We start from the raw sequence: 14,482 nt of genomic DNA on the forward strand, positions 1-14,482 counted from the left end.
CCCCAGTGGGGTGCGTGCAGGAGGCAGCCGATCAATGATTCTTTCTCATCAGTGATGTTTCTCTCTCTCTCTCTCTCCCTCTCCCTTCCTCTCTGAAATCAATACAAACATTTTTTTTAAATTAATTAATTAAAATTTTAAAAAAACACAAAAGTATATAAACAAGTACTGTTTGCCGGAAGAGCCAGACTGTTTATAGTCAAGTCAAGTCATTTATAACTCAACTCGTACACTATTAAATAGATAAGTGTATTACTGTTGTGTTCTTGCTGGGGATAAATAAATAAACAAGCAAAATGGTCATCTTCCCCAGACGCCAGTAGCATGTTTGCAGGTTTTAGGAAAAGAAAGCATACTTGTGCTTCGGGTTAGTAAACAGCATAAGCCTGCTCTCTCCGAGCAAGGCAGTGAATTTAGGATGCGAAGCAGAGAAAAGGGAAATGAGCAGACAGGCTGCTACATCAAAGCTGCACGGGAGGACCCACAGGCTGGGTTCACGGTGGATCAAAAGCAGGCCGTCTTTGAAGCCATCGGCATTCTGCGCCTAGGCCTTCCTCAGCTTTCCTTGGAAAATCGGGAACGTTATATATCTAACTTGCTCACGCAGTCAGAAATCATCTTCCCATATTCATGCACATCTGCACGGCCCTGAACTGTATCACCTCCTCTCTCCTCTGGGATGTTACGCCTGCCAGTCCCGCTGACAGGATAACAAACAGGAGAATAAGGTCACTGGCAGTTCTGTCAGAGAGTTCTCCAAGCATTTTGCATGTGCTAGGTTTTCTTCTTTTCATTTAAATCAAGTGAAGGAATTATAAAAGGTTATTGTGCCCCTGCTTTTGGAATATTAATCCTTTAATGCAAGAAAGGATTTCCCCCCGATTTATTCCGTTTTCTCTGACCTTTCACATGTCATGCAAACAGGAGCACACACTCTGCGTGTCTTGAAAGGGATTTGTTTCTTTCACAGGCAATATTTTGCTCCTTTTCAAGTAAGCAAATGTCACAGAAAATAATGACTAGGAGCGGTATTTAATATTTGTCTTTTAAGTTTAAATTGCAGAAAAAGGAAAATGAGAGCAAAGACTTTACTATTACTCAGTTACGTTTGCTCTAGAGACCAGCAACTACATCTAATAAAAGACTTAAAATACACTTTATAGTCAGGATCATCTTAGTGAGCTATGTACACTTATAAAATAAGGCAGATAATTCTCACACACCCCTTTTTTTAAAATCTGCAAAACATCAGTATAACCTTAGGTGTGTTATTTAAAAAAAAAATAACAACACCAAAGAGTCCCATTCCACTTGCTTTAGAAGGCCTATGTTTATTTCACTTGGAAAACTAGTGATAAAGGTGTTGAAAACATACTCTAACCCCAAAACACGAATTGAATCATATCCAACTCTTCCTTTAAACTTTTGTCTGCTTTTAAAGTTATATTGCTTAAGTTGCAAAAGTAACATGTGCAATGTAGAAAAGTTGGAAAATACAAATTAGGAAAAAGGAAAAGAAAAATCACCATAACCCTAATTCTTGTCCTTTGCCTGTGAGGCAGCCACTGCGACTGCGTCCTTCCAAGTTCTTTCCCGTGCCTATGGCATACACACATACATACAACATTGAAAAGGCCGGAGCTGTTTCCTAACCTGCTTTTATATTAAATCTATCATAAGCATTTTCCAGTGAATTAAATATTCTTTGAAAACTTAACTTGGTAGCCACATAACAGTGTACCTTGTAGATACACCTTGTTTTATTTAAACAAAACCCTAATGCTGGGCATTCATTATATTGCCATATGTTTGTTATTTTAAATGCTGCTGTAATAAATACACTTGTATAAGTTCTTTAGGTACACATATAAGTGTTTTCTTGAACATATTTACAGAAGTAAGCGGTCAAACTGTTCTTCAGCAGGCCATCCGAGGACTTGGCTGTACCGTTTTTCACAACCAGCAGGAGCTTATAAGTTTGTTTCACTTCATCATCAATACTTTTCTTCACTAAGAAAAACCTGCTGATTTGCTAGCTGATTTTAATTTTTATATTTTTAATATCCTGATATTTTATATTAATTTACAGTTCACTGGTGGCTAGTGAGGGTAAAAGGTACATTTTGAATGACTTATTGGTCATTGGAAAGTGTTCTATTTGTGGCTCCTACAACTATTTTTGCTCTCTTGTTGTTATTGAAATGTGTGTCTTTTACTTGTGGATTTCAATAAACCTTTTATATATTAAGGGTATTATTTTTAAGCTATCACATAGGTAGCAAATACTGAGTTTTAAAGAACTAAACACTACGGAAACCAGTGAGTGTGCAACAGAGACCGGCTAGCTACTCACAGAACCATTTCTCTTCCCTAGGAAGAAACTAGACATTTCCCATCCTCCCCTGCAGCTAAGTGTGGCCATGTGACTGAGTTCTAGCCAGTGGGATTGAGTAGAAGAAATGTACATTACATTTAGACCTGGCCCATGAAAACCTTCTGTGTGCCATATTCCCTCCTCTTCTCCCAGCCATCAGCTGACTATAGAGAACTGCACACAACGGAAGGAACCTGGTCCCTGCGTGTTCACATGGAAGTCCTCCTCCCTCTACTAATCAAGGTACCCACTTCAGTTTCACATGAGCAAACAAAAATTTTGTGTGTTGAGTCACTGAGCATTGGCATGTTATCTCATAGCATTACCCTAATTACTATCAAAAAGTCTTTAAAAACATAGTCTAGTAATTAAACTCCCAGAAATCTATTCTAAAAATATAGTCTAAACTATGGACAAAGATTTAAGCACGAAGATGTTTATCGCATATTAGCTACAATTGCAGAAGACTGAAAATAACTAAAATATCCAAACAGAATTAATGTTTTTTAATATTAGTTTTAATAGTTATTTTTTACTCAATACTTACTGCATGTTAGCACCATGCTAATATGCTTCACATGCATTATTTTATTCAATCCTCAACCTAGACATTGGGCCCTGTTTATATCCCAATTTACAGATAATACAAATCAAAGAATCATAGGTTAACTGACTTTCCTCATCACATAGTAAGCGGCAGACCTCATTCTCTAGTCCCTACATGCTTTATCACTGTTCTGTGGTACATTCGCATGAGGTAATGCTCCGCAGCCATTAAACTTTGGGGGAAATGCTTATGCCACATGAACCAAACTGTGTTTAAACACACAGAAAAAGAGAAAGAACATTCATTAAAATGTTAGCAGTAAAATTATCTCTGTTGAATGATTATTTTTTCCGCTCTCAAAATTTCTATCCATCAAAAAAATATAAACAGTAGTTTTAAAGAAATGATTAGTGTTAAGGGTAAAACTGGTATACTTATACATGTAAATTAATAAAACTTTTTTGGAAAGCAATATGAGACTATGTACCATTAATATATCCCTACTCTTTAACTAAGGAATGAGTCCCAAGGATATAATTCAAAATAAAGGTGGAAAGTGGAAAGTATATAAATTTCCAACAATATGGGAATAAGCTATGATACTGAATAGATCAAAACATGGGAAAAAAATACAAAACAACAGAGTTTCTCATTTTAAGGCAGAGGAATTATAAGTGATCCTTTTTCTTTATTAAATTTTTTCTATTGAAAATTTAAATAATTGTTTTCAATAAACAATATCCCTAAAGTTTCTGAGTTTGTTCTAGTAAACTTGCTGGCTTCTCATCTTCAATCCTGTCAATGATAATCTATCTATCTATCTATCTATCTATCTATCTATCTATCTATAAAAAGCCAGCATCTGTAACAACCGGAACGACCGATGACTGGTCGCTATGATGCCCACTGTGGCCAGCAAACTGGCTTGATCAGGGGGTGGGGCCGGCCGGCCAACATCCTGTGGCCCCTCTCCCCAGCCGGGCACCCCTGATTGGCCCACCCCACCATGATAGGCCCGCAGCCCCTCCCCCAGGTTGCCCCCCCCATCGCACCCCACCCCAATAGGGGGCGGGGCCAGCTGGCCAACCTCCCGCAGCCCCACCCCCTGGCCATCCCTGCCCCCTATGTGCCCCCACCACACTGATTGGCCTGCAGCTCCTCCCCCTGGCCAGCCACACCCCTGATCACACCCCTACCCCACTTTCTGCAGCCCCTCCCCCCTGGCCAGCCCCACCCCCTATGTGCCCCCACCACCCTGATTGGCCCACAGCCCCACCCCCCCAGCCTCACCACCCCTGATCACACTCCCCACCCCAATAAGGGGTGGGGCTGGCTGGCCAACCTCCTGCAGCCCCTCCCCCTGGCTGGCCCCACCCCAGATTGGTCCCCCACCCTGATCAGAGGCAGGGCCGGCTAGCCAACCACCCATGGCCCCTCCCCAAGGCTACTGGCACCCGGTCAACATCCCCCAACCTCCCGCCATCTCCTCCTCCCGCAGGCCCAGCCAGACCCCACCTGTGCACTGGGCCTCTAGTCTTAACATATTTTACCAAATAGTTCACTAGTTGATAATAATGGAAATTTTTTAATTTTCAAAGAAAATATTATAAAGGAAAACAAGGTATTGCAATGCTTATTTCTTTCTAGAAGTAGTTAAATCAAATTACTTAGTGGGAGCCAGTATAGGAAAATTGGTTCTGGAAAAATGGAACTTGAATCAAATCTATTCTTTTTTTTTTTAAATCCTCACCTGAGTATATATTTTTATTGATCTTTTAGAGAGAGAGGAAGGAGGAGGGAGAGAGAGAGAGAGAGAGAGAGAGAGAGAGAGAGAGAGAGAGAAACATCGATATGAGAGAGAAGCATCAATTGGTTGCCTCCCCTATGCACCCTGACTGGGGATCGAACCCACAACCTAGGTATGTGCCTTGACTGAAAATCAAACTCGCAACATTTTTGGGACAACACTCCAACCAACTGAGCCACACTGTCAATGCCAAATCTGTTCTTTACGTCTGGTAATTCCTTTCCTCTCCTTAACTAGCTGCTTCAATTTTACTCATGATTCCTGGGATTAAAAGTTTCCAAGGGCTGAGATTAATTTAAATTTTCACTAGTTCTCTTTTTAAAAAGATGCTAATATGTTTTCGACTTTACAGTGTTTGTTCTATCAAAGTGAACCAGGACACAGGCCAAAAATGCCTCTTTGCTAAATGAGGAAATGAGAAAACATAAAACGTAGACAGTGAATCCAGTTGGGACTTACTCCAGGTACAGAGGCGATCATCTGCTTGCTCAGGATTGTCGACTCAGCTAGTTTGGTTCCAGCATCTGCACAAATAAACTAATAAGAAATTGAAAGGATAATTATTTTTAAGGGCATTTGGACAGTAATAAGTAGTTTATAATTTTATTAACTTGGCTTAAATTCATTAGTGTTTACTCCTGTGACAATCTGCCCTGGATTTATGGTACTTGCTAATCATGACAGCTGATTCCTATGAGAAATTCAGAATCATCGTACTGAGATGAACACACTGATTCTTACTTTACCCAGACAGCTCTGTGGCACTGGAAACGTGCATTTGGTCAAGGAAGAAAGAAAAGCTGTCAGCAATGTCAGATCAGTTCCAACATTACTCTATTTATTCTTCAGCACTCTTGACAGTTACTAAATTTTCATAGGTTTTTCCAGACTTCTGGCATTATATCATACATTTAGAATGAAAACAGAAAAACAATGAACCTCAGAGTGAGGATTCTAGCTGCTTCTTCCCCTCCAAGTCCCCTGCGTATCTGGTCTTCCTTACCCCACTTCATTCACGTCTCTGTGCTAATAATGGCCCCCACTCCTGCTGTGTCGCACGGGACTTTTCACATGCTTCCATTGTAGTAGTCATGACATGAGACTGCAATGACCTATGAGTCTATTTCTTCACCTGCCGGGAGCTCTTCGAGAGCACAGCCTCAATGCACCTCGCCCCAGCACTAGACTCAAGCCTAACATCTCAGAAGGGCTCAGCAAGAGTTTGTGAAATGAAGTGATTCATCAATGATGTACAACTGAGATCATGATGGGGATGGATTTGCCAGATGACAATTTAATTCCTTCTTTACAGATATCTACAGGTATTTCCCACAATGCAACACCCAACTATTTATTAATGGTTTTAGGGGGAAAGTTAAACATGAAGTTTGTCGAATTTGCTCTGAGCTTTTATTTCCTGGTTAGTTTCTCTCTCCTGGTCTCTGCCCAGTGGCCCCAACCACTGTGGGACCCAAAGCCGCTGCTATGCAGAGTCCAGAGGCTCAGACAGAAGCTTTGGCACTGACAGCTCCTCCCAATTCACTTCACTCACACACTGAAAGAGCACAGAAGAGTTGGGTGGGTCGAGGCAACAAGATGAGCTCAGCTGGGCAGGCTCAGACCTTATGAAACTGGGGAGAGGTAATACAGGGCAGGGTGGTAGAGAAAATCTCACGGAGGCCGGGTGAGGAACAGGAGCCAGCACATGCAGACTAACCAGGGGCCAGGATCAAAGCATTATAACGGGCGGCAGGTTTGGGCTGACAAGGAGGAGCTATAGCCAAAGGCCTTCTGAGGTCAGGAAGCCCTGCGACTTCCTGGCCAAGGCCACCAGCTGGTCTTGGTGTGCTCCTCCACGAAAGGAGCTTCCGTGCAGGTGACTGAGCAGGGGAGGCGGAGACAGCAGGCAGAGCTGTCTCTGAAAGCCGCATGGCAGGCGTGGACACACATTTCCACGCTCACATGCTGTCGTTTCCTCTTGCCTCAAACACAGTTACAGACACTGAAGAATCTCCTTGGCCGGTAACCACGAATCTGGCAAAGAAAGTGGCAGCTAGTAACACCCAGGGAAAACCTGAAATTTTCCATTATTTTATTCAGGAATGCTTATGTCTGCTCTTCTAATTTGGGCTTATTTCTAATACAAGGAAAAGTAAGTAATCAGGATTTTTTTAAAAAGTAAAGCCTATACCTTTGGCCAAAACCTGTAAGTAAAAAATCTGACAGAAGTATAGTGTGAGAAGAAGGAGCTCCCAAAATCCTGGCAGCTAGTTTTCCACATAAAATATATTTTCAAAAGCTCTCTGAGTCTGCAATTTAGACAAACTACTTAGAACTAAGTTCCCAAACCTCTGCCAAGACACCAACATTTTAACTAATTTCTTTAAAACAGAAACAAGAGATGCACAGCGAATAGAGGCCAAGGGCAAGACAGAACCGTGAGGAAGGGAGCCCAGGGAGTGGGAGTCTCCCTGGGGCATCTAGAGGCCTCAGCCCCTAACACATGCTTTCTGGCCTGGCTGTGCCCTGGAGGGCAAGACAAGATTCGTGAAGAAGCAAAACTTCAACTTTCTTGATCTTCAGCAGAAGCCTCTCTCACCTACAAAGTGGAAGCAGTGGCGTCATGTAAGTAGGTTGTCACCATGTAGGCTCAAGGTATGAGGCCAAATTCAAATGTCTGATCTGTGATCTCTTAGAAGTCAAAATTGATTAAAACTCACCACTCTAAAAGTTATGGAGGTCTGTGGAGAGTCAAGAGTATAAAAGTGCCTAAGCCTGAAACCATCTACTATTTATTTTTCACCCATGCATTTTAATCCAGTGCATTTTAACATGATATCTACGACTAAGTAAACTTTCCTCTCTTCATTTTATATAGCTGCCAACCAGGAACTGAAAAACGCCATTATAATTTTATAGAATCGCTCAAAATATAAAGATGTAACTAAAGTCAGGGAGGGAAGGATGACTACCATACAAGGAAGAATTTTATACTTTCAGATAGAAATAGGCACGCCTGCCCCAATACCAAAGAATACAGAAGAAACGCAGTACCCATTATGTGTCATTACTAACTTCATTATCAAAATGAGACTCAAAATAGTATCTCCACCTCTCATCCCAAAGAGTGAGCAGACTGTTGGTAACTCAACATTAATAACCCCACACGCATACGCCTGTGAATTAAAAACAGCAGCGTGCCCCTGCCACTTCTTTGTCCTCCAGCCCACAACTAACCTATCCTTCAAAGAAAACCTTTCACCCACACGATTTCTCACACTCGAACATGCAGGTATATCCCACACAGTGGGTGTGCTATATGCAAATTAGCAGAATGTCTATTCTTGACATAATGGGAGCTGAGGACATTCTTTTGGATTTGAGCTTCTACAGCCTGTGTGGTGGCTGCTAGTGGGCTATCGCTTTATTATGAAAACTCGGCTTCAATCCACCTTGAGAACACTTGCAATGACATCTGACACAAAGGATCTACAGCAGACCAGCAGAAAAGAAAACACTGTAGTTGAGAGCAAAACTGTCAACAGGTCTGAGTTAAAACAGTAAGACAAAGCCGTGGTCCACAGTGCAGAACCACCACACCCTGAAGGTTGACATTTTAGATTCCGAAGAATACATACAATCTTTTCTATTTTGCAAATTATTTCCTGTTTTCATGCCTCTTTTTCTTTAAAAAAAAATCCACTTGAACATCCAAGGTCGCCTGCCTTTATATGTAAGTAAAAACTAACAGGAGTCATGGCTGGACACCCACTCTAGTGGCTGGGAAGTTTCCGTGAACCAGCCTCCAGCAAGAAATTCTAGGAATTAAAAAACAGATCAGTCACCGTCTTGAAATGTTTAGAACTTGGGTTGCCTCACATTCCTTGGGCAAGAGTTTCATTTTTCTTTATGGGGATGCTTACCCAGAGTATTTGGTAAACAACAAAGGCACAGTCTACCTATGAGACTAGAAACAGCTCCATCTCTATCAGCTCATCTAGCTTCTAAGTTATTAACTCAAGAGGGGGAGGAAGCACTAGTGTTTTCCTGGTGGCTGAAAGAATGCAGGGTAAATCCAAGGTTTGAGGAACCGACTTCTCGCTAATGGGGCCAATGTCATGTATGACAGCTCCCCAGAGGAGGTTTTCCTTCCAAACATTGCTCTCTTTTCTGTTTCCAAGCTGCATTTTCAGTTAAACAAGCCACCCCACTGCTTCAGATGGGAGGCCCTGATATCTTTACAGGAAGTCACTGTCTGCCTCAGACACATTACGTGTCCACATTGGGAGCTGGTCCTCCGGGAGCCAGGGCCTGCTGTGCCGCCCCAGGAAAGGGAAGAACTTTCTCTGACTCCAGGCTGGATTCTCTGGCCTAAGAGAAGCCACCAGAGGGCAGGTATCCCTGTGCGATCCCCCAGGGGACACCTGGAGGGCCCGGGCAGTCAAGGGCAAGAGAAAAAGGAACAGGAAACCTCTATAGAGAGATGCGCTATTCATGAAGAGAGACAAGTGCTTCTTCATCCCAGGAGTGGCCCCACAGAGGACTTCTCTCCACCACTTAGCCAGGAGTCACAGGGCAGCTACGGGAACTTTTAAGTATGCCTCCCTTTTATTGCTCTCAGTAAGGAAAATTGTTTATTCTAAAGCTTGTAGAACAAAGGTATATTACTTCAAAATGGCACAATGCTTAACACACTTCGTTGGAGGTGGAAATGTTCATAAAGTTGTTCTCCATGGGCACAATCTCAAAATGTCTCCAAAATACCTCTCCAACCTAAATAATTTTACAACTAGATTTGTGAAATTGAATGATTCAGTGACAAACACACATCTGTTTTAAAAAGATGAAATGGAATTCATTGACATGGTATCTGAGAGTCCAAAAAACACAGTCAGTCAGAAGAACCTACATTTTTGCCCTCTTTCTTCCTAAAACTAATTTGTTTTTGTTATTTATTCACCTCGCTATGAGGCAATAATCACTGTTTTCGTGGTTCCCTTGAGCGCTGGGCAATTGAACGTGTCAGTGTTCTTCTGCCGTCTCGTGACAAGTGCTTATTATGGCTGACTAATGCACTTCCAGAAGACCGGCCACCCGCTGCAGTCGCGGCGTCGGGGCTGGACCCCGAGAAGATCAGCCTCGTAGGTTGGCTCTGCTAGAAACCGGGGCCAATTAAGAGCCTGCTCCCCGATGCCCACAGGACAGCACCTTCCGGGCCTGCAACCTAGGCTGTTTGGAGGTCGCCAACCAAAACACTATCAGAAGCAAGCGACTTCCAGACACGGGACCTGTGAGCCTTAACTCTCCCGTGGCGAGTTCACGAAGCCCAGTTCACCGCGCCCCCCTCCAAATCAGTGCTGATCCCATTAACCTTCATGGTCACTTGTGTCAGAGTTGCTTGTGCTCAAAAGCGGTGTAGCTGCTGATGTGTGAGCAGGAGGGGCTGGCCTGTGGCAGCCACTGGGAGATTCAACAGCTGCCCGGCCTCAGGAACTTAGAGATTTCCAGGCTGTGGTTTTGCTTCTACCCTCCTCTTGGGCTGCCTAGCGGCGTGGTTCAATGGGAGCCACTTCCTTCTGACTACATCGTGCCCGGCACCCACGGCTGTCACCTTCCAGCAATCGCTGCCCTCACAGAGCTTCAATGTGCCCCCAGAGGCTCTTCAAAGACAACTGAGGCCCATTGAAGGTATACCAACTCTTAATTAAATCTCAAGGCTGTGAGAGAAACTCAATTCTGGTCCTAAGGACGAGTATTATATACTAGTGAGGGAAGGGGACCCAGTGGTGGATATTAAATGGCAAATGACAGGTATCCTTCCTCCTCTTTTTCCGGGTAAACGCCTCAACTTCTACACACACACACACACACACACACACACACACACACACACACAATCTCTTTTCAACACCATTTCCACACTCAGTACACACCCACTACACTATGGTGGAGATTTTTTGCTTGTCACCTTCGCCCACCAGATAAGAAATCTTGGAAGGAAGGGGCCATGGCTTATTCATATCTGTTTCCCCAGCACCTTCCCCAAGTCAAGGCTCATCATGGCTTAATGAGCCTTCCTGCATCTCTCAGGCTGAGTTGGCCACTCCCTGCTCCTAGTACTTTACATACTGCACAATGGTTAGCGTATTATCGGCCTGGGCCTATGCCTTTTTCATCTCTGTATTCCCAAAACTTAGTCCAAAATAGGTGGTGAGTAAATATTTGTCAAGGGAAATAGTGCTGAGTAGTCAAATGCGTCCAGATAATGAAAGGCTTCAGTAGTTCAGGCACTACAGCGTCACTGTAGGTTTTCAATGCAGGGCATGATCTGATATAAAGTAGACTTTTAGCAAAATTCAACTACGTGGCCATAAGCCAGAAAACTGGATTGGTGTGGAGAGAGAAGAAGGCAGTACAAAATGCTCAGAGCCGTTATGGTCACCTGGGCTAGTGACAGAAAGCCTGACCAGGCTGCCCTCCACAATGAACAGACCCTGAGGCCGGATGCTGACTCTGCGTACGCCAGCTATGTGATCGTGGGCAAGTCACTGACCCCCCTGAGCCTCAGTCTCCTCATCTATGGTACAGAACCAATGTCTCCTACGGCTGTAAGGATAAAGTGAGGGGAATATGTAAAGCATATTGCCTGGCACACACAGGGGCAGAAATATTTGATTTATGCATATGTCCCATAGCTTCCTTGTTTTTCTAAATATGAGTGGATCTCATGAAAGTATTACAAACAAGCCATAAGCCTACCTGGACAAGCAGAAGGAGGTTTGTATCTGGCAGAGGAGATTTCAGCTTCAGGGCCTGCAGGAGTTCCAGAACAACACTACGAGACAAGTACAGTTTATCCCGCTCCTAAATAGAACATAGAAGGAGGTAAGCAATTTCTAAAATTCAATTAGAACAGGTCAAAGTCAAAAGAGCTTCTAAAAGATTCATAGATCAGAAATAAAAAATACTATTTAAAAATGCATAATGAACTGTCCTCAATAAATAAAATTAAAACTAAAAAATAAAAAATTTTAAAGGCATTTTTGTGTGTATGAGTTTACTGCAGCACTGAGAACACAATTTTTTTACAACATATTTTTATTGATTTCAGAGTGGGAGAGAGAGATAGAAACATCAATGATGAGAGAGAATCACTGATCAGCTGCCTCCTGAATGCCCCCTACTAGGGATCAAGCCCGCAACCCAGGCATGTGCCCTGACTGGGAACCGAACCATGTCTTTCTGGTTCATAAGTCAATGCTCAACCACTGAGCAACACCGGCCAGGTGAGAACACATAATTTAATGCAGGGTGGGGAATGTCCGGCCTGCAGGCCATATAAGGCCTGAGAAATCATTTAGTCTGGCCCTGCCAAAGGCATTAGGGGTGAGTTAATGAAATGTTTGACCAAATATACCAGCCTAATCTTTAAAGTGATAATTTTATATGGCCCACAAATGATGTTATAAATATCCATATGGCCCTTGGCAGAAAAAATGGTTCCCCATTCCTCATTTAATGGATAAGAAAACAACAGGTCTGCTCTTCAATAGTGAAATCACAGGATTTGGTTCCTATACACAGGGAATGATATAGGTTCCCAGCATTGCAGAAATTAAACAAAGCTAAAAGATTTTTGTTTTAATTGAAAATTATTTAGAGACAAATATGTACAACTGCTTAAAGGATCTCGAATACTTAATACTTTTTAAATGGATAATTTTAAGCACACAGAAAAATAAAGAGGTGAAATATATTATATACTTCATCAAATCGTAACATTTTGCTCTGATTTTACATTTTTTAAATAATAAATCAAACACCACAGCAACAGTTGAAGGTACCTATATAGTGCTCTCTATTTTTTCTCCCTTCCTTGAAGTAGCCACTATTTTGAATCTGCTTATTATTTCATGTATGTTTTTATACTTTTAATACATATGTATTATATTAGTATTATTTTGAAAATTTTAAGATTTCTATTATAAAGTATTATTATAAAATACTGGAGGCCCGATGCATGAAATTCGTGCAAGAGTAGGCCTTCCTTCCCCCGCTGCCGGCACTGGCTTCCCTCCCACCATCCGCAGGCACCTGGGACCCAGGCTTCCCTTGTAGCCCTGGCTTCGTCCAATCTAATTAGCATATTATGCTTTTATTATTATAATGTCCAATGCTTATCTCCATTATAATGTGTAATATTATTTTTGCATGGTTTTAAATTTCTGTTGTAGTGTATAACATTATACATACATATATTGCATATTCTTAACTTCCTATCATGGTATCATACTCTGCATCTCTTTCTGCCACTTATAATTTTTCACTACATTACATTTTTTTAAATTAGCCCCTTTTGATACACACAGCTCTAATTCATTCAACTAAACGGATTAATAATGTGTATGAACATACCCAAACCCATCGATCTGTCCTGCTATCAGTTTGTCTTTTTTATTGTCAATTGTAACAGATGCAAAAAAGTATATAAAACCTAAGTGTACAGATAAGCGGATTAGCACCAGCAGCAGGTCAAACAGCAGCTCATGTAAGCATCTTAGAAGCCTCCTGTATGTCCTTTCTTAACCACAATCAAGAACCTGGAGACCCTGTGGGTTTGTATCCAACTGTCTTCTCTTTCTTCTACACATTCTCGCCCATGCTATCTTGCCTCCTCATATGTCCAGTTATCTTTGTGTGCTGGATGCTTTATTAAAAAGTTATTTATAAAATAATTTGAGGCCTGAAATGTCATCTTCCTCCAAAGAGCTTTCTGTTTGTTTTTGCTGGGTACCTGGAGGCACTAGAGGTACAGGGTTACCTTAATAAATGTACGAGACGTACTTTCTTATCTTCGGCCACCAAAGAACTTGACACCCAGCTGTGTCCACAAGAGGGCAAGTTTACTTCTGAGTTATCTTTACTTTGTGGTTCTGACCAAAAGTGTATGTGAGGGTGGCGTATTAGACAGAGTTCCTGACAGAGTTCCCACTCTGATAGATCCTGGATTGTGACTTCTGTCCCCCTAGCCTGAATCTTCCAGAATTTCGGCTAAGTCTTTCAGTCCCTTCTTCCAGAGAGGCAAACACCTACCTTCAGGGCTAGGCTCACATCTCTGCATTCCTCTGCTCTCCCAGATCTGAGCCCGATCATTCTTCTATATCTGGTTAGCCTTTTAATACTTTTAAGAAGTTTTCAAAAAATAATCTGTTCACTTTTTTAAACTTTTTAAGTTAAATGGGAGGATAGGTTCAAATTATCTACTCCATTCTTATCAGGGAGGAAGGCTAGGGATTTTTAAATGTATAGGTTATTTTGTGAGAACAAGCCTCTTTATTATGCTGGGTCCTCATCCATGAACATGAGCTGTGTCTCTATCAAACGTTGTTTAATAATATTTTCTGGTTATCTCCATAAAGTTCTTGCAGATTTTGATAGATTTTTTTGTTGCCATAATAAATGACATTTTTAAAGTACACTTACTAGTATAATCATTTGTAGCTGAATATTAAGGTAGGTAATTTCTGGGTATCCATTTGTACCCAGCATCCTTGCTGAACTCTCTTATAAAAGTTATAAAAAGGTTCCTATAGATAGATTCTCTTTGGTTCATTTATAATCACATATCTACAAAAAAGTGAGAGTTTTATTTTTCCTTTCCTTTCCAATATGTTGGATTTTTCTTCCTGTCTTACTGAACTTAGTAGGACACGCAGGGCCAGAATGAATAGGGGCAGTGGTAACAGGCATCCTT

At 41.9% G+C, this 14,482-nt stretch overlaps 1 protein-coding gene across 2 annotated transcripts in view; it reads right to left on the reverse strand.

The window, feature by feature from the left end:
* Positions 1–14,482, reverse strand: part of UNC79 (unc-79 homolog, NALCN channel complex subunit) — a 176,612-nt gene that overhangs the window by 23,308 nt on the left and 138,822 nt on the right. For both annotated transcript variants that reach the window (XM_036315970.1, XM_036315962.1), the window contains 2 exons: positions 11,488–11,592; positions 5,188–5,265 (listed from right to left, as the gene is read on the reverse strand). In XM_036315970.1, coding sequence (XP_036171863.1) covers positions 5,188–5,265; positions 11,488–11,592 — 183 coding nt within the window. The remainder of the gene's footprint in view (positions 1–5,187; positions 5,266–11,487; positions 11,593–14,482) is intronic.

Source organism: Myotis myotis, unplaced genomic scaffold (assembly GCF_014108235.1).
Source record: "Myotis myotis isolate mMyoMyo1 unplaced genomic scaffold, mMyoMyo1.p scaffold_m19_p_1, whole genome shotgun sequence".
Classification (NCBI taxonomy): domain Eukaryota; kingdom Metazoa; phylum Chordata; class Mammalia; order Chiroptera; family Vespertilionidae; genus Myotis; species Myotis myotis.